Consider the following 20,018-nt stretch of genomic DNA (forward strand, 5'->3'; position numbering starts at 1 on the left):
CAGTCAATCAAGTCTTAAAGGTGCAGACAATGTGAGTGGAGATAGCATTAAGCATAGGTTAAAGAGATGTGTATTGTCTCCAGACAGGACATACACACATGAGGACGGCCTCAACCGGGATCTTGGGTTCATGTCACACTATTTGTAACCCCCATGATTTGCCTGGGCTTGCAACATCTCACTTACTGTCCTGTCTGGAGACAATACACATCTCTTTAACCTGTGCTTAATGCTATCTCCACTCACATTGTCTGCACCTTTAAGGCTTGATTAGTTGTAAAGACTCGCATTCTAATCAGTATTCTGTAAACTGCGTGTGCCTTTATATGCTCTGTTTATGATCAGAACTTCCAGTCACCTGACGAAGGGGCAAATCCAGAAAGCTAGTGGCGTTTACTACCAAATAAACCTGTTGGACTTTAACCTGTTGTGAGACTTCTTAGTGTGTTTACCCCAGTCCAACGCAGGCATCTCCACATCCTGGTAGCTAGCCAATCTCCTATCCATGTCAATATGTTACCCCCTATACCATGAGCTTTTATTTTCTGCAATAACCTTTGATGGGGCACTTTATCAAACGCCCTCTGGAAATCAACGTACAGTACATGTCATTTCCTCAAAAGAACTCCAATAAGTTGGTTAAACATGATTTCCCTTTCACAAAACCATGTTGACTCTGCCTGATTATCTTGAACTTACCCACGTGCCCTGCTATAGTTTCTTTAATTATAACTTCTAACATTTTTCCTACGACTGATGTTAAGCTAACTGGCCCGTCGTTTCTTGCCTTCTGTCTCCCTCCCTTTTTAAATAATGGAGTTACAATTGCTACCTTCCAATCTAGTGAGGCCCTCCCCGAACTTGGGCATTTTGCAAATTTAAAATCAACGCATCAGCTGTCTCAGTGGACACTTCTTTTAAGACCCGAGATGACATCCATTCGAATCCAAGCTTTTGCCAGCCCATAGCTCCAGCAATTTACTCAGAACTATATTCCTGGTGATAGTAATTTTCTTCAGTTCTCCGTCTCTTTCATTTCCTGATTTATAGCTGCTTCTGGGATGGTTCTTGTATCCTCTATACTGAAGACTGATGCAAAATACTTATTCAATTCAGCTACCATTACTTTGTTTCCGATGATCAATTCTCCAGATTCATTTTAAACAAAGATCGCTCACTCTGTTAACACATTTCTTTTTTAAATATTTATAGATGCTCTCACTATCTTTTTGTATATTTCTGGCTAGTTCCTTTCCTGCTCTATTTTCCTCTTCTTATTAATCTTTTGGACATCCTTCGCTGATCTGTATATTCTGTCCCCTCTTCTAACCTTCCATTGTTGTTTGCGGAATTATATGCTTTCTCTTTGGGTGTGATCTTACCAGCCCATTCACGCCACATTCCTGCTGCAGCGAGGTTGGAGAATTTGGCGGCCGGCCAAATCTCTGTTCACTGCGGTGGGATGGGAAATCCCGCTGGCATGAGCGCTGGTAAGATTCAGGGCTTTATGTTTGATACCATCTTTAACCTTTCTAAAGTCAGCCCAGTAGCCAATCTTCTATCCATGCCAACATACCCCTTATACCATGAGCTTTTATTTTCTGCAATAACATTTGATGGGCCACTTTATCAAATATCCCCTGGAAATCTATGTACAGTACATGCCATTTCCTCAAAGGACTCCAATAAGCTGGTTAAACATGATCTCCCTTTCACAAAACCATGTTGACTCTGCCTGATTACCTTTCTTCATTAAGTTCCTCCAGGTGCTGCATGCTTCCACACACCACTGGCAAAGAATCTTGCTCCCATACAACCACTCGAGAGTGCGTTTGGTTTCTCTCGGCTGTCTGCTCTGGGACCACCTCGTCCTGTCCCGAGCACACCACATTCGTGTGTAACTTTATGTCGCATAGTTTGGCGACATCTGTGTTCAACTCTAGAAGAAAGCAGAAAGAGTATTTCACTATGAATGCTGTATTATTGATATAACATTTGCAAATTACAAATGCGCCATTCAAATCAACAAGTTAGTTTGTTTCACAATCAACCCTACTTTGCTAAATCCTCTCTCTCTCTCCAATATCCCACTCTGATAATCTTCTGAAATATGACTAATCTCACAAATCTATTACTTCTTGGTTGAAAAATTCCACCAGCCTTCCTTCTGTGCTCTCATTCTTTCAACGTTCACGAGTCTTTTTTTACTTATGGGCGGCATGGTGGCACAATGGTTAGTGCTGCTGCCTCACAGCGTCAGGGACCCAGGTTCGATTCCTGGCTTGGGTCACTGTCTGTGTGGAGACCACCTGTTCTCCCCGTTTCTGTGTGGGTTTCCTCCGGGCGCTCTGGTCTCCCCTCACAGTCTGAAAAAAGTGCATTGGCCATGCTAAATTCTTCCTCAGTGTACCTGAACAGACGCCAGAGTGTGGCGACTAGGGGATTTTCACAGTCACTTCACTGAGTTGTTAATGTAAGCCTACTTGTGACACTAATAAATAAATAAACTTAAACGTGTCATTCACAGCCAAGAGCTTACACGGATCAGGTTTGACAGGTCCTTTCATCATTAATTATGTACAGTCAACATCTCCCACTATTACGGCTTCTTTCCATAGAAACATAATATCTCTGATCTGTATTTTGGATTTAATAGACATGTCTGTATCACAAACAGTTCCTCAGCCAGGAGGGTTGTGTGAATCACTGTTTGCTTTCCCTTTGTTCTATTTGGGAAGAGGGTATATCTCACTTGGCGTTTGTGTGATGTCCTGATCTGCACTGTGCCTGGGAAGATATTTCCTTGCTTAATGTCTGATGCATAGCCTGCCTTACCGTAGAATCGCTACAGTGTGAAGAGAAGCCATTCAGCCCATCAAGTCTGCACCGCCACTCCATAAGAGCATCCCACCCAGGCCCACCCCTCCGCCCTATCCCTGTAACCCCATGCATTTACCATAGCTAACCCACCTAACCTAAACATTTGGGACACTAAGGAGCACTTTAGCATGGCCAATCCACCTAACCTGCACATCTTTGGACTGTGGAAACCGGAGCACCTGGAGGGACCCCACACAGACACAAACTCCACACAGACAATCACCCAAGACTGGAATCAAACCTAGGTCCCTGGTGCTGTGAGGCAGCAGTGCTAACCACTGTTGCACCCTTAAATTTGGTCACAGAGTCCACACCTTAACGACAATGGAAGACTTGCTGCACACATTGTGACACCCATTGTCTTATTGTGCTCGCAGCCCCCAATGGCCATCTTGGTGTTTCCCTCCGGAGCACCGTTAGTCTCGGTTACTTTCCTCCTTATCTATTAAACAGCCTCACAATGTGACATTGGTCAGCTCTCCTGGGCATAGATCTCTTTCAAACCCTCTCCTGCTCAGTCTACCTCTCTCTTAAACCCTCCACCCTTCTGCCTCTCTTTCCTCAGTCCTCTACAGTTTGGGTTCTCCAGCATGGGAGACAGATGAGCTTGCAAAATACCGTCATGCCTGAGGCCCCATCGCCATTGGAGAACGTGATCTCTGGTGTGAATGCTATTACATAATGACAGTGTTTTGTGAGATAGAGATCCACTAGACAAACTGTAAATGTTTATATGTAACCCATCAAAGACTCTGGATTATTGTAAGCTATTTATTAAATATTGTGACTATATATTTTAGTTGAGCCATGAAGAAATAAACTTTTAATGCTTTCGTCAGCAAATGTACATTTTGAATTCTATATATGTTACTAAAATTACGTTATGAATAGCTGGTAAACTGTAATGGGAAAGTGGCCTGATTAAATGAGCTGCCCATGTTCTGTATGTGAAAGTATTACTTTGTGTCAATAAACGCGTGAGACGAAAAGCACTTTGATTAATAAAACATGACCTACAATAAGAATATGTACTTTTCAGGTTTCTTTTGCTCGTACAGTTACTGCCAATGAGGCTGGGTTTTTAAAAATGTATTTATTGGCCACAAGTAGGCTTACATTAACACTGCAATGAAGTTACTGTGAAAATCCCCTAGTTGCCACACTCTGGCACCTGTTCAGGCCAATGCACCTAACCAGCATGTCTTTCAGACTGTGGAACAAAACCAGAACACCCAGAGGAAACCCATGCAGACACAGGGAGAACATGCAGACTCCGCACAGTCACCCAAGACCAGGAATTGAACCCGGGTCCCTGGCGCTGTGAGGCAACAGTGCTAAGCACTGTGCCACTGTGCCACCAAGGGAAAACAGTGTGATGTTTTCTGCCACAGAATATGAAGAGTGCCCTTCTTTGGAGTCACTGTAACCTTTACTGCATCAGATTACCATTAAATTGGCAGGGAATCTCTAATGATTCAGAATACATTTGTTGCTAATCTACCAAAATAAAGTGCAACCGCTGGCACACAATTGAATTTTGTGGATGATCGAGTACCCAAGGAACTTTGAAATTAACTTTGGTCATATGTTAAATGGTGCTTTTAAAAAAATGAACCAGCAAATCTCACATGGCTTTGCTCCTGGCAAATCAGATAAAGCCAGGAATTCTCTGATGTCACATGCCCACCCCCCACTGCCAGTGAGAACGGAGAATTAGCCAAATCCCCATTCACTGCAGCGAGACTGGAGAATCCCAGCCATGGGCAAGACCAGAGAATGCTGACTAATGTGTGTTGTACAAGGACAGGCGTGTTATACAGTGTGTTGTGCAATGTATAGTTCTGAGGCCAAGTTTAAATGTGTATTTAGTCGGCTTGGCTTTTTAAGGTCCCAAATTTAAGGTGCTGTAACCAGGGACATCCTGAGGTCAATTAAAGACTTGATGCTATCTGTAATGACTCTAATCAGGCATCTGAGTTTGGCCTTTTGGAATATGAACTCCCTAATTAAGGAGTCCATTGATGGGCCAATCAGGGAGTATTTTCCTTGTATTGAACCAGGAGTGTCAGTTCCTCTAGCACTCCTGAAGATAGACTGCTGACTGATAGAACTCTGTGCACTGCTTTTGGAATTGTGAATAAAGAGATTTTGGCAAAAGGACTTCTGCCTCCGAAGATTTATTACATTACCTATGAGGAAAGTTAGCAGATTGACAACTGCTTGTAAATCCCTGGTCTTAGAGTCATAGTCATAGAGCAATACAGCACGAAAATAGGCCCTTCAACCCAACCGGTCCATGTCGACCATGGTGCCCTCCCAGCTAGTCCCAGTTCCCCGCGTTTGGCCCTTATCCCTCTAATCCTTTCCCAACCATGTATTTCTCCAAATGCTTTTTAACTGTTGCTATTGTACCTGCCTCAACCACCTTCTCTGGCAGCTCATTCCATATACTCACCACCCACTGTGTGAGGAAGTTGCCCCTCGGGTCCCTTCTAAATCGAGTTTTCAATTCCCCTTCCCTGGGAAAAAGTCTCTGGGTGAGATTTTACCGCCTCGCTTGTCCCGAAACTGGAATATCCCGCCCGAGGTCGATGGACCTTTCCATTGTCCGCCACATGCCCACTTCGATTCCCATGGCGGGCAGGGCTGGTAAAATTCCTGCCTATGTGCGTTCATCCCATCTATGCCCCTCGTGATTTTATACACCTCAAAAGGTAAGAGATCAGAAGGAACATTGAAACTGTTTTTCCTTTCCTTTTACTGTATAAATACCATGTTCATTTGGCACCGAGTGAAATTTAGCGGTAATTGGGATATTGGGTCAGGTGTCAGTGGGTTGACAGTCTCAATAAACCTTTATCTCAATAAAAACTCCCATTTCCTATTGATCCCATACCTACAGCCCAAACTATTGAGACAGCACTGTATTGTCAACACATCAATCATGGTTACATGCACCACAGATGTTGCAGGGTCAAAACTCCCCTGTACAGTTAACGAGATTGGTTTAACCACTTATCAACTAGAAAAACACATCAACATATCAGCATTGATGTAACATCTCTGTGCATTATGTACCCACATAATCTAATCTCTGTAGATAAGGTTACATGACCAGATGTGGAGCTCCTGTAATGGGAGTATGTATAAACAGCTTTAAGCTGTCACATAGAGGGATCAAGTTTCAATGTGGAGGTTTGCATAATTCTCTCGATTAAAAGCCATCAAGGTTTTTAAAAGTGTTAGTCCCATCCCAGCCAGCTGATCCCAGTCGGAGCTGTTACATGGGTGCCAGAATTGACTTCAACGTGTCTGATTTAAGGAAGAAAGAATTCCCTCAACACATCCACCGACAGTCAGATGTTTGCTGCCTAGGCTGACTTCAACCACACCACATTGACTATAAAGTGCTTTGGGATGTCCTGAGGTTATGCAAGGTGCTCTATAAAGACAACTCTGAGTTTGGATCAGACTGTTTACAACCTTGGTGTTGTACATGACCCGAGACGAACTTCACCATGACTACCTATTTCCTCCCCCATAACTTTGCCCGACTCCATCCCGGCCTCAGCTCATTAGCTACTGAAACCCTCATCCACACCTTTTTTTCATCTCCAGTCTTGACCACTCCAACACACTCCTGGCCAGTCTCCCACCCTAAAACCTGTGTCATCCAAAAAAATATGCTAACTCGCACCAAGCCCCATTCACATCTCACCTCTTCACTCTCTGACCTAGTCCATTAAACAAAGCCTCAACTTACAAATTGTTGTCCTTGTTTTCAAATCCATCCATGGCCTCAGCCCTCCCCCATCTTTGAATCTCCTCCAGCTCCACAAACCTAAAATCGGCATTCTCCTGAGGTTGGCTTCTTGAGCAGTTCTAGACTTTAATGGTCCCACCATCAGGGACCTTTACCGACACTGGCTGAGGCCTAACCTCTGATATTCCCTCCGTGTGTCTCCCCATCTACCTACCTCACTTTCCTTTCCCTTAAACTGCTCCTTAAAACCTAATTCTATGGCCACATTCTTGGTCATCTGACTGGAATTTTACCATCCTGCCTGCCACAGGAATTGGAGCAGGTGAGGGGCGGACCACCATTAACCTGGGGCAGAAATTTAGAGTCTGGGGAGTGAGGTCATTAACTCCCGCCCATTAAACCACTAACTCCTTTAGTGGTTTAATGACACACTTGGTGGAATTTACCCCCAAAAATTCTGAGTGTCACAAAAGTCTGAAAACTGGAGAGTTTCACTCTGGTTTTTTCAGTGAGCCATCCCACGCAATTTTCCCGCATTCTTACAATTTTTTTGGCATTAGGGAGGTTCACACCAGTGGGAGGGGGTGAGGAGGGGGTGGTGGCAGAGCCTAATCTTGCCGGGGAAACCGGCAGACTGCTCGGCACGTGCCCTGATCTCCCACATAGTGTAGAGATGCCGGCATTGGATTGAGGTGGGCACAATAAGAAGTCTCACAACACCAGGTTAAAGTCCAACAGGTTTATTTGGTATCACAAGCTTTCGGAGCACTGCCCCTTCCTCAGGTGAACCACCTGATGAAGGAGCAGTGCTCCGAAAGCTTGTGATACCAAATAAACCTGTTGGACTTTAACCTGGTGTTGAGAGACTTCTTACTGCTCTCATATATTGTGTACAAGTCTGCACAGTAAGTGGGAGATCTGTCAACTCACCCCCCCCATCCCTGTAACAAAAAATGGGCCAGGAAGATCAGTACCAGCTAGACGCTGGGTAAGAATTAGATTTTTTTGTCTGCCACTTAAATTTCCTGCCCTGCTACACTATTTGACCAGCGGGGTGGGAAAACCACACCCACCATGTTTTACAATGTGCGTGGGGCATTTTGTTACATTATAAAAGGTGTTACATCAACACCAGCTGTTGTTGTAGCTGAATCTTTTCTTTATACCAACTCCACGTAGAACTCCGCAATCTATTGGAAAATAATCAGCTCCAAAGAACAACCCCCGGCAAAAATGGGAGCAAAATGTGTTCACCGACTGATGAGATTATTATTCTCAACAAGCACACTGTTGCAATTGGAGGGTCTTTTGCAGTAAAAGCGTCGGGAGGTATCCCCTGTCACCAAGAAATCAATCGCTGTTACATTCCTCAGAGGGGAAATAATTGCTCAAAGCTTGTTTAATTAGAGCAAACGCTGCATTGATCACAGCATCCCTGGGGGGGTGGAGGAAGGACTAGGACAGTCATTACAAAACGCAAGAGCAGGGATCGATATGAGAAAGGATGGATCTGTGGTGAGGGAGTAAAATCGAAAAACAACAAGAAAACAAGATTTGGAAAATGCCACAGAACAGGCACGACGAGATTACTTTCGAAATCGGAATCCAGGTTTGCACGCTGGTTATATTTAGGGCAATAACTATAATACTGTTTTCAGGGTCATTGCCAGTTAAAGCAGAGTTGTAAACTCAGCACACTTAGCGGAATTGCTGTTAAATGAATTAAAAGAAGCAGCTGGCATTTTCCACTTGAATACAGCACTGATGTGTGTCCTGCCCAGGTAAAGGCCTGTCACCACATTGTGGACGAGAGATTGTAACTCGAGTGGTTCCAGGTCGTTGCTTGAAGTTGAGAAAGGGTCGGACCAAATATTAGCTGCAATTGTCTGCCCATTCATCCCAGCGGGATTCTCTTGTCCCGCTGCAGTGAACGGGAGATTTGGCTGAGCTCCAAATTCTCCATCCTCGCTGGCAGTGACAGTGGGGCGTAAACAAAGAACAAAGAAAAGTACAGCACAGGAACAGGCCCTTCGTCTGTGCCAATCATGATGCCCTAACTAAACCAAAAAAAACCTTCTGCCCTTACTCAGTCCGCAGTCCATATCCTTCTATTCCCTCTCTATTATTTAACCCATCCAGAAGCCTCTTAAAATGTGCCTGCTTCCTCCACCTCCTCTGGCAGCGCGTTCCAGGCACCTACCACTCTCTGCATGAGAAACTTCCCCCGCATATCTCCCTTAAACTTTCCTGTCAAACCTTGAACCTGTGCCCCCGTGTAATTGATATTTCCCGCTTTGGAAAAAGCCTCTGGCGATCCACCCTCCCATAATTTTGTAGATTTCTATCAGGTCTCCTGCCCAATAAACAGCTAGTGCCTTTTTCATGTTTCGTGACACATTCTGTAAATCTTCAGGCAATAGACAGAGATAGTGACGTGATGGCAATGCCACTAGACAAGTAACCCGGTAGACCCAGGTTAGTTAAAGGCAAAGTTTTGTAGTTGCTGGAATCTAAAACAAAAATAGAAGATGGTGGAAGAACTCAGCAAGTCTGACAGCATCTGCGGAGAGGGAATAGAGCCAACACTTCAAGCCAGGACATACAGACTTAAAACATTGGCTCTACTCCCTCTCCACAGATACTGTCAGACCCACTGAGAGGTTTCTAGCATTTTCCGTTTTAGGCACGGGTTAGTGCTCTGAGATAATGTGTTTACATCCTGCCATAATTTATATTCCATCGATTGAAAGCTAGTCTCAGTAATGGAACCCATCTGATTCATTCACGCCCCTTAGGGAAGGAGATAGGCCATCCTTATCCCATCTGGCCTACATGTAATTCCAGATCCATTGTAACGGGTCCCTATAATGGATCCATTACAAGCTGTTCGGCTCAAGGGGAATTAGGAGTGGGCAATAAATATTAGCCTGGTCAGTAAGGCCCATCAAAGCAGAAAAAAATCTTTACACTTCTATGCCTGAAATAAGAAAGACTGACTTGCATTTATATAGCACCTTTCATGACCTCAGTACATCAGCAAGGTGCTAACCAGCCTTTTGAAGTGCAGTAATTGCTGTGCGTTTCCTACATTACAACGAAGTCCAATAAGCAGCAATTTGGTAATGATGAAGGTTTAGGAGGTGTGGGTTGAGGGAAAATTTTGATCCTGGTACCAGGGAGAACTCCCCGATCTTCAAAATAGTGCCACGGTATCTTTTACATACAACTGAGAGGATAAATGGGGCAGCCAGTTAACCTCTCACCTGAAAGACAGCGCCGCCAACAGTGCAGCACTCCTTCTGCACCACACTGGAACATCTGTCTAGATCTTATACTCAAGTCTCTAAGCAGAGCTTGAAGCCCTTCTGGATCTGAGCCAACTGTGATACCAACCCAGCCACAGCTGATGCCAAATGGTCCCTTTGGGGTGGAGTTTCACTGAATCAGAAACTAATTTCTTTAGCTGTTTTGGAAGGGATGTTGTGATGGGTGGGGAGAAGGTTTGACTGGCCAGCATTTATTGCCCATCCCTGGTTCCCCTTGGAGGGCAGTTGAGAGTCAACCACATTGCTCTGGCTTTGGAGTCACATGTAGGCCAGACCAGATAGGTAAGAAGTCTCACAACACCAGGTTAAAGTCCAACAGGTTTATTTAGAATCACGAGATTTTGGAGCACCGCTCCTTCAGCAGGTGTGTGGAGAGGTAGGTTCAGAAACACGGCATATATAGACAGAGACACAATTGCAAGATAATTACAGATTGGAATGTAAAGAATGATTGGAATGCGAGTCTTCTACAGGTAATCAAGTTTTTACAGGTACGAACAGCGTGCACGGAGAGAGGGATAATCACAGGTTAAAAGAGTGTGAATTGTCTCAAGCCAGGACAGCTATTAGGATTTCGCAAACTCTACTTGGCAGACCAGATAAGGATGGCAGAAGTTTTGTTCCTCTCAAATGGATAAACTGGTAAAGATTTTATCAGACAGATTTCTGATCAGTGCATTGCAAATAAGGAAATATGTCCTACCTTTCAGCTGGTCCAGAATTTCGATTCTTCCACTGGAGGCTAAGTTGCAAGCTTCCTGCTCCAGCTTGGTCTGAAGCTGCTTTAACATTTCCTGCAGTAGGTAATTGAGGGTAATCAGTACACCTATCATCCTGCTGCAACAAGCGTGACACACACAAGAAAAATGGACAGTCAGAAGAACCTGTCTTCAAGAAGCCCTGTGGTACCGAGTGCGCTCCAGGGACTGACTTTTAATTTTGTCTTCCGACAAATTTGCAAATATCAAGGGCTCCTTTCATTGTATCTGTTTGTAGCTTCCGACACTGGAACACAGATATTAATTAGAGGATATGTAAATGCTACAGTCGGCTGCAAGATAAACCTGGTTTGGTCTTCTCATCTTCTTTGCTGGTGAAAGATCTGCCTGGTGGATGCCTGCTTCAGGTGACTTTTATTACCTGTAATATCATGCCCACAGTGTTTCAGTAGCGAGTCACTGCAATAAAGGATGTAATTGTAAAGGACCTCCCATTGATCCTGTGATCTGTTTTTTCCTTCAGTCCCATCTAAATAGGCCATACACCATTATTACTGCAACGAATCAATACTAAACCCATCCTTTTCCACAGAGGCACTGCACGGTGCTGTGAGAACGCTTGTTACCTGCCAAGCTGAAATAATGGAACAGGCCCTTGCTGTTAAAGCTGCGTACAAAAGGAAGTGGATGTGCTTAGTTCCTGTTGTAATAACACTGCTGCATGGCATATGGAGGGATCATCATTACACGGCCTTTTACCTTCAAATGCCCTGTGTTCTTAACTCTAAAGATTAAGCCCAAATGACATTTCAGGCAGTGATTGATTCCAAAATTGTCAAGCAGAAAATTAAAAGACAGCATCGAAGTGCCCACAGACTGGGTTCCAGCACATTGTGATGCTCCAGCTAGTCACAGAATCCAGTTAGTTACTAAAAAGCCGCGACGGCATCTAACTCCTCCACCTGTGAATCCCACTGATCACTCCGAAAGCACTGTCTGCATTCAAGATATCCAGGACGCAATGAGTAGCCTAACTCCACAGCCACTGTACATCCAATATCCACACCCAGTAGCAACTACTCTGCAAAGGTTAGGCTCATGACATCAACTTCCAGCAGTGTTTGCAGCGGCTGCATCCTGCCCCTTTTAGATTTTAATTTTAAAAGGGAAGTCTCTTCAAAGCACAGCTGAATGTGGAGTCACCAGGTCTCTCCACACTTGGCTTCAGCCGTTGCTCTGCAGATGGCCCCTGTTCTGCGTGATTAATTCAGAGATTCGGGCCGCTTTAGGCTTTGCCATATCAGAACAAGATACAGCTGCACTCAGCCCCACGTCTTGCTCCGTTCCAAGCACTACATCAAAGGCAGCCGGAGAGTGGGGAATCAGCATCTCCCGAAAGCACACGCACAGGAAAGATTTAAAATGCAATTTCGGAAAGTCTAATGCAGCACATCAATAAAACACCAGAGCTGCTGAATCATGCTGTCATCACCTGACAGGGAAACCATAGCTCGAACTGCAATGCCAGCATAAAGTCAAAGGAGGCAACAGCACAGAAGCAGGCCATTCGATCCATCAAGGCCATGCCAGCTCTTTGCAAGAACAGTTTAGCTAGTCTCATTCCCTGCTTTTAGCCTAGCAAACTGTTTCCATAAAGGTGCGTATCCAATTCCCTTTTGAAATCCATGACTGAATCTGCCTCTGCTACACCCTCAGGCAGGACATTCCGGAGGTTGAGGGGTAATCTTGAGGTCTACAAGATTATAAGGTACATAGACAGAGTCAGAAGCTTTTTCCCAGAGTGGAAGAGTCAGTTACCAAGGGGTATAGGTTTAAGGTGCGAGGGGCAAGGTTTAAAGGAGATGTATGAAGCTGGTCTTTCACAAAGACGATGGTGGGTGCCTGGAACTCACTGCCAGGGGAGGTAGTGGAAGCAGATACCATAGTGACTTTTAAGGGTCACCTTGACAAACACATGACTAGGACGGGAATAGAGGGATCTGGTCCCTGGGAGGGTAGGGGGATTTAGTTAGGTCAGGCAGCATGGTCAGTGCAGGCTTGGAGGGCTGAAGGGCCTGTTCCAATGCTGTAATTTTCTTTGTTCTTTATTCTTTGTTTTCCAGATCCTGGTCATTTATTATGTGAACTGTTTCTCCTCGCGTTGCCTATGGTTCTCTTGCTGGTCACCTTCAATCAGAGTCCTCTGGTTCTTGGCCTTTTGGCAATGGGAAAAGTGCCCCTCAATCTCCTCAAGCTAGACCCCTCACACAGCTCTATCAAATCTCATACCGAAGCAGAGACAGCGTCCCAGTGAAGGTTCAGGCATCCCTTTCTGTTTGTCCTTCGGATCATTTTAATATAATTTGCTAGGCAGGAAACAGGTGAGATCGGGTGGAAGGTTGGGTTTTAAACTACACTCAATAAGACTGTCTGTTGAAGGAGAGCAGAGTATAGGAAGGATGTGACTGCATTAGAAAGAGTGCAGGGGAGATTGACCAGGATGCTGCCTGAGCAGGAGGGTTTCAGCTATGGAGAGAGGCCAGATAGTCTGGGGTTGTTTTCCTTAGAGCAGAGAAGGCTGAGGGTGTCATGATTGAGGTGCACAAAATTAAGAAGGATATAAATAGGGTAGATAGGAAGAAACCTTTCCCCTTAGTAGAGGGGTCAATAACCAAGGGGTATAGACTGAAGAACAGGGTGGCATGGTGGTTAGCACTGCTGCCTCACAGCGCCAGGGACTTGGGTTTGATTCCCGGCTTGGGTCACCGTCTGTGTGGAGTTTGTACATTCTCCCCATGTCTGTGTGGGTTTCCTTCGGGTGCTCTGGTTTCTTCCCAGAGTCCAAAGATGTGCAAGTTAAGTGGATTGACCATGCTAAAATTGCCCCCAAGTGTCAGGGGGACTAGCTAAGGTAAATGCATGGGATTATGGGAATAAGGTCTGGGTGGGATTGTGGTTGGTGCAGACTCAATGGGCCAAATGGCCTCCTTCTTCACTGTCAGATTCCATGATTTAAAATGGATTTTCACCCAGAGGGTGGTGAGAATCTGCAACTCACTGCCTGAAAGAGTGGTAGAGGTAGGAATCCTCACAAAATTTAAGAAGCATTTAGATGAGCACTTGAAACACTATAGCATAGACCAGGTGCTGGAAAATGGGATGAGAATAGATAAGTGCTTGATAGCCAGCACATATACAATAGGCCAAAGGGCCTCTTTCTGTGCTGTAAAGCTTAATGACTCTATGAACATAGGAGAGATTTTCTAGCCTTTGCGCTGCATGTTTCTCAAGGGGAGGCAGCATTCACTGGCAGCGGATGTTCTGGCCCCATCACTATCAATGGGATTTGCCATTGAATCCATTGATCGTCATCAGGAAGTCTGCAGCTGTCAATGGGACTGGAATATCCCAATGGCGTGAGCAGCCATAAAGTTCCTGCCAAAGATCCTAGAGCCACCCATTGCCCCAGAATACCCCCAGATTTCTACATCCTCCAGTATCTAGCTCACCTTTCATTCTCCAGGGAATATAGACCTGGTCTCCCCAACCTCTCCACAACAGATAAGTCACTGACTTCAGGCGTCGGTTTTGCAAACTTAGTTGCATTCCCTCCAATGGTATCATATTCTCAGAATCATAGATTCCTATAGTGCAGAAGGAGGCCATTCAGCCCATCGAGTCTGTACTGACCACAATCCCACCCAGGCCCAATTCCTGTCACCCAATGCATTTAACCTAGCCTCCCTGACACCAAGAGGCAATTTAGCATGGCCAATCCACCTAACCCCCACACCTTTGGACTGTGGGTGGAAACTGCAGCACCCAGAGCAAACCCACGCAGACATGAGGAGAACGTGCAAACTCCATACAGACAGTAAAGTTTATTTATTAGTCACAAGGGCTCAGTGCTGGGTTATTTGTCATTTATATTAATGATTTAGATGAGAATATAGGAGGTATAGTTAGTAAGTTTTGCAGATGATGCCAAGATTGATGGTATAGTGGACAGTGAAGAAAGTTATCTCCGATTGCAACAGGTATTTGATCAATTGGGCCAATGGGCTGATGAATGGCAGATGGAGTTTAGAACATAAGAAATAGGAGCAGGAGTAGGCCATCTAGCCCTTCGAGCCTGCCCCGCCATTCAATAAGATCATGGCTGATCTGTCGTGGCTCAGTTCCACATTCCCTCCGTCTCCCCATAACCCTTAATCCCCTCGCTTATCAAAAACCCATCAACCCACGTCTTAAATATATTTAGCGAGGCAGCCTCCACCACTTCAACGGGCAGAGAATTCCAGAGATTCACCACCCTTTAAGTGAAGGAGTTCCTCCTCAACTCCGTTCTAAACCGCCCCCCCTTTATCTTGAGGCTGTGCCCCCTAGTCCTACTGTCCTTTCTGAGTGGGAAAAGTCTCTCCACCTCTATCCTATCCATCCCATTCATCATCTTATATGTCTCAATGAGATCTCCCCTCATTGTTCTAAACGCTTAACGAGTACAAGCCTAGTTTATTCAGCCTCTCCTCATAGCTCAACCCCCTCAACTCCAGTATCAGCCTAGTAAACCTCCTCTGCACTCCCTCCAAGGCCAAAATATCCTTGCGTAAGTGCGGCGCCCAAAACTGCACAGTACTCCAGCTGCGGCCTCGCCAATGCCCTATACAGCCGCAGCAAGACCTCCCTACTTTTAATTTAGATAAATATGAGGTGATGTATTTTGGTAGATTGAAGAGGGCAGGACTTACTCAGTTAATGGTAGGGCATTTGGGAGAGTTACAGAACAAAGAGATCTAGGGGTACAAGTTAATAGCTCCTTGAAAGTGGAGTCACAGGTGGACAGAGTGGTGAAGAAGGCATGCTTGGCTTCATTAGTCAGAACATTGAATACAGGAGTTGGGATGTCTTGTTGAAGTTGTACAGGACATTGGTAAGGCCACACTTGGAATACTGTGTACAGTTTTGGTCACCCTATTATAGAAAGGATATTATTAAACTAGAAAGAGCGCAGAAAAGATTTACTAGGATTTACTAAGATCTACCAGGACTTGATGGTTTCTGTTATAAGGAGGCGCTGGATAGACTGGAACTTTTTTCTCTGGAGCGTAAAAGGCTGAGAGATGATATTATAGACGTCTACAAAATAATGAGGGGCATATTTCAGCTAGGTAGTCAATATCACTTCGCAAAGGTAGTGGAGTCTAAACCTAAAGGGCATAGGCATAAGATGAGAAGGGAGAGATACAAAAGTATCCAGTCTTTTCACACAGAGGGTGGTGAGTGTCTGGAACAAGCTGCCAGAGGTAGTATTAGAGGTGGGTACAACATTGTCTTTTAAAAAGCATTTAGACAGTTACATGGGTAAGATGGGTATAGAGGGATATGGGCCAAATGTGTGTAATTGGGATTAACTTAGGGGTTTGAAAGAAAAAGGGTGACATGGACAAGTTGGGCCGAAGGGCCTGTTTCCATGCTGTATACCTCTATGACAGATAACACTGCAATGAAATTACTGTGAAAATCCCCTAGTCATCACACTCTGGTGCCTATTCAGGTACATTGAGGGAGAATTTAACATGGCCAATGCACCTAACCAGCACCTCTTTGGACTGTGGGAGGAAACTGGAGCACCCGGACGAAATCTATGCAGACACAGGGAAAATGTGCAAACTCCACATAGTCAGTCACCCAGGCCGGGATCAAACACAGGACCCTGGTGCTGTGAGATAGCTATGCTAACCACTGTGCCACCGTGCTGCCTCCTTAAGTAAGCAGCCCAAAGCTGGACTGTATGAGTGTATTTAGTAACTGGCTAGTCTTTTTAAGTCTACATTTCTAGGTTTTTACGCAACCCAGCTGCTTCTGAATCATTATTAGTACACAGCAACACTGTGCTCCCAGAACAGAGTTTTACAGAATGGGAGAGCAAGACTGGAGCAGCGTAGTCCTGATTCTCCAACTCATCAACCTCGTGAGCAAAGTTCCACCCTATATATCTGCTTTAAATGAGGCCTTGCAGCTAAAAAAGTCACGGAAATATATTTTCTAACAGCAGAATCCATGCTTCCAGCAATTTCATAAATCACATTTGTCAAGACCTAATATTATGGGAACATGGTCCCATTAGCCAGCAGGTCAATTTTACATATATATTTCCCCAACCAGCCATCCTAGTGTAACGTGCCAATTTAGCGCTGGCTAACATTGAGTTATTACACTTTCATACTGATGGCTTGTGTCCGCTAAGAACTCCCTGAGGTTGTTGAAGTTCACTTCACACAGTATCCTCACAAGCAGCAGAAGCTATTTTTTATATGTTGGAGAATTTGTACATGGATTATAAGGGTTGTTATAGACAGGAGAGAGAATCTGAACTTCTCTACACTCTTTCCATCTAACCATAAGCACAGGTGTTCTTGAATTATACTTAAAGGAGACTGTAAGGTGTTTCCCCAAACACGCTGCTTATGTAATCCAAGTTACTGATAACCCACAGCAAACTCATGTTATGATTAATTCAGAAGGTTAGTTTATTCACATTGAAACCTAGGAAGGATGTGTTCACAGCCTTACACGTATGCACACACACATACACACACACACACACACACAGACATACACACATCCATACACACACACACATATGCACACATACATGCATACACATACATACACACACATATATGCATACATACATGTGCACACACATACACAATACATACACACACATACATACATATAAATATGCATATACATACACATCACAAATACACACACATTACACACACACTACAAACATATACACATACATACACAAAATGCACACTACACACATATAATGACACTACACATACACATATACACACAGCACACATACACACTACACTTGCACACACATAAACACACACTACATACAGACCCACACATACATAAAAACATACACACGCATACAATAGATGAGGAAAATTTACAACTATGGGCAACAACAAAAAAGGAACCACAGAAATGAATATTCATGTCACTTCCAAAGTCCAACAATTCAATATCCAAAGGTTATTTCATTTGAGATGAAGTTCAGTGCAGACAGGTTTCTGGTTGGAGACAATAGCATGAAAGTCCATCACTGAAAGATGATGTGGCTTGATGGATCTCTTGGCAGGGAATGAGCAGAGACTTTTAAATTCAAACAAACTTTGAGGCATTGAGAGTCAGTGGCCAGTTGCTTGGTTAGCCAAGCTGCTGGCATTTTTTTGGGTTAGCTTTAAACAGCAGTCTGAGAGTTTCTCACTCCTCAAAAGAATATCATAGAATCCCTACAGTGCAAAAGGAGGTCATTCAGCCCATTGGGTCTGCACCAACTCTCTGAAAGATCATCTAACCCTGCGCATTTACCATGGTTAATCCATCTATCCTACGCATCCTGGGACATTAAGGGGCTATTTTAGCATGGCCAATCCGCCTAACTTGCACATCTTTGGACTGTGGGAGGAAACCGGAGCACCCAGAGGAAATCTGCACAGACGGGGAGAACATGCAAACTCCACACAGACAGTGACCCAAGCCGAGAATTGAACCTGGGTCCCTGGTGCTGTGAGGCAGCAGTTCTAACCACTGTGCCACCCCAGTGTGAGATTTGACAATGGTGAGAGGAGGATTCTTTTGTTCTTGTAACTCCTGCTGATAGCTTCCAGAACAAAGGGCCGATTCTGTGGTCATGTGACTTGTAGCAGCCATCCATTTGGTCCCAAAGACAGTCCATTTTAAAAGTAGCAAAAAAGGATATCAAGTTTTGATACATAGTTATTTTGAGCTTTTCTTCATGTTTTATGGATAATAGAGAGTGAAAAGGTGAAGTGAACCTCTGAAAATCCCTGCTGTATTTCTTAAGTGGAAAGAAGTACAAGTTCTTTTTTTCCATTTACCTGATGTTCATTATTAATATCGGCTGCTCTGCAATGAGAGATAATTGCTGCAGCTAACATTAGTGTGTACAGCATGTCTGTGGAAATTCCAGTGGCACTGGGAAGCTTGGACCCGGCTGTCTTTCATAAAACCATTTTTACAGTTTATTTGTTACCATTACAAGTAGACTTACATTAACACTGCAATGAAGTTACTTTGAAAATCCTCTAATCGCCACACTTTGGCTCCTGTTCGGGTACACTGAGGGAGAATTTAGTGTGGACAATGCACCTAACCAGCACATTTTTTGGACTGTGGATGGAAGTTGGAGCATTTGGAGGAAACCCACACAGACATGGGGAGAATGTACAGACTCTGCACTGACAGTGACCCAAGCTGGGAATCGAACCCAGATCCCTGGCACTACAAGGCAGTAGTGCTAACCACTGTGCCAACATGCCACTCTCTACTTTGCAGTCAGTTGCCATTCTAAAAACGCCTTCAAATGCAAGCTATTGCACTATGCTGCTTCTCTCAGTGCCCTGGACAAAGGCCAGCATAACAAATGCTGTTTGGTAAATGTCCAAATTACTTCAGTTTGGCCCAAAGCGAAGGACCATTTCTGCTTCCTATGAATACTACAACATTTATTAAAGTGATGCACTGTGCTATCAGAAGCATTATTTCTTCTGATTCATGTTGCACTACTGCAATCTAAGGCTGTTAGCAGCATTGCCCAACCCACTGCAGCGCAATAAATTCAATTTTGCTCTTGTTTTGTTTTCTCTTTTAGTCTGCTCTCGCCTTCAACGTACGTATTGGCTAATGTACTCCAGTAATTTTCATACTCAGTGTGTGTGGTTAAGGGAATGGGACAGGGGGTGGGCCTGGGTAAGATGCTCTGCCCGAGAGTCGGTGCAGACTCGATGGACTGAATGGCCTCTCCTGCAGTGTAGGGATTCTGTGATTCTAAATGCAAGGCTTCCAAACATTATTTTGTGCCGACTCCCTCCTTCAAAGATTCAAATATCCTACCCATTGTCAACTTTTGAAGAATGAGTGTTAGAACAAGCGGATCTTATTTTCTTGATGAATGTTACATATTGCTTAAGACTTTGATGAAAATAAAATCAGACACAATATAAAATGAACATCGATTTTCTATGAGCTTGTTTCATGCTACGAGTAAGACCAATGTCACTCCCGCGTAGACACAGCTGCATCCTGTTAGATCGAGGGTGAGATTTTCCAGACACGCTCGCCCCACAGCTGGAAAAGTCCCACCCCAGGTCAACGGATCTTTGTCTGGTCCGTGTCTCACCTGCTACAATTCCTGTGGTGGGCGGGACGATAGAATTCAGCCCCAGGAGGAGGATGAGCATATCAGTAAAGAATTTAATTTGCATGTGAATTACATGGGAAGGGAGC

General features: G+C 44.4%; 1 protein-coding gene across 1 annotated transcript in view; it reads right to left on the bottom strand.

Moving 5' to 3' along the window:
• Positions 1-20,018, bottom strand: part of apc2 (APC regulator of WNT signaling pathway 2) — a 183,502-nt gene that overhangs the window by 83,892 nt on the left and 79,592 nt on the right. The window contains exons 3-4 of the mRNA XM_080213150.1: positions 10,673-10,763; positions 1,744-1,939 (exon numbers count right to left, since the gene is read on the bottom strand). Coding sequence (XP_080069276.1) covers positions 1,744-1,939; positions 10,673-10,763 — 287 coding nt within the window. The remainder of the gene's footprint in view (positions 1-1,743; positions 1,940-10,672; positions 10,764-20,018) is intronic.

This window comes from Carcharhinus amblyrhynchos, chromosome 26, assembly GCF_965287045.1.
Source record: "Carcharhinus amblyrhynchos chromosome 26, sCarAmb.v2.hapA, whole genome shotgun sequence".
Taxonomy (NCBI): domain Eukaryota; kingdom Metazoa; phylum Chordata; class Chondrichthyes; order Carcharhiniformes; family Carcharhinidae; genus Carcharhinus; species Carcharhinus amblyrhynchos.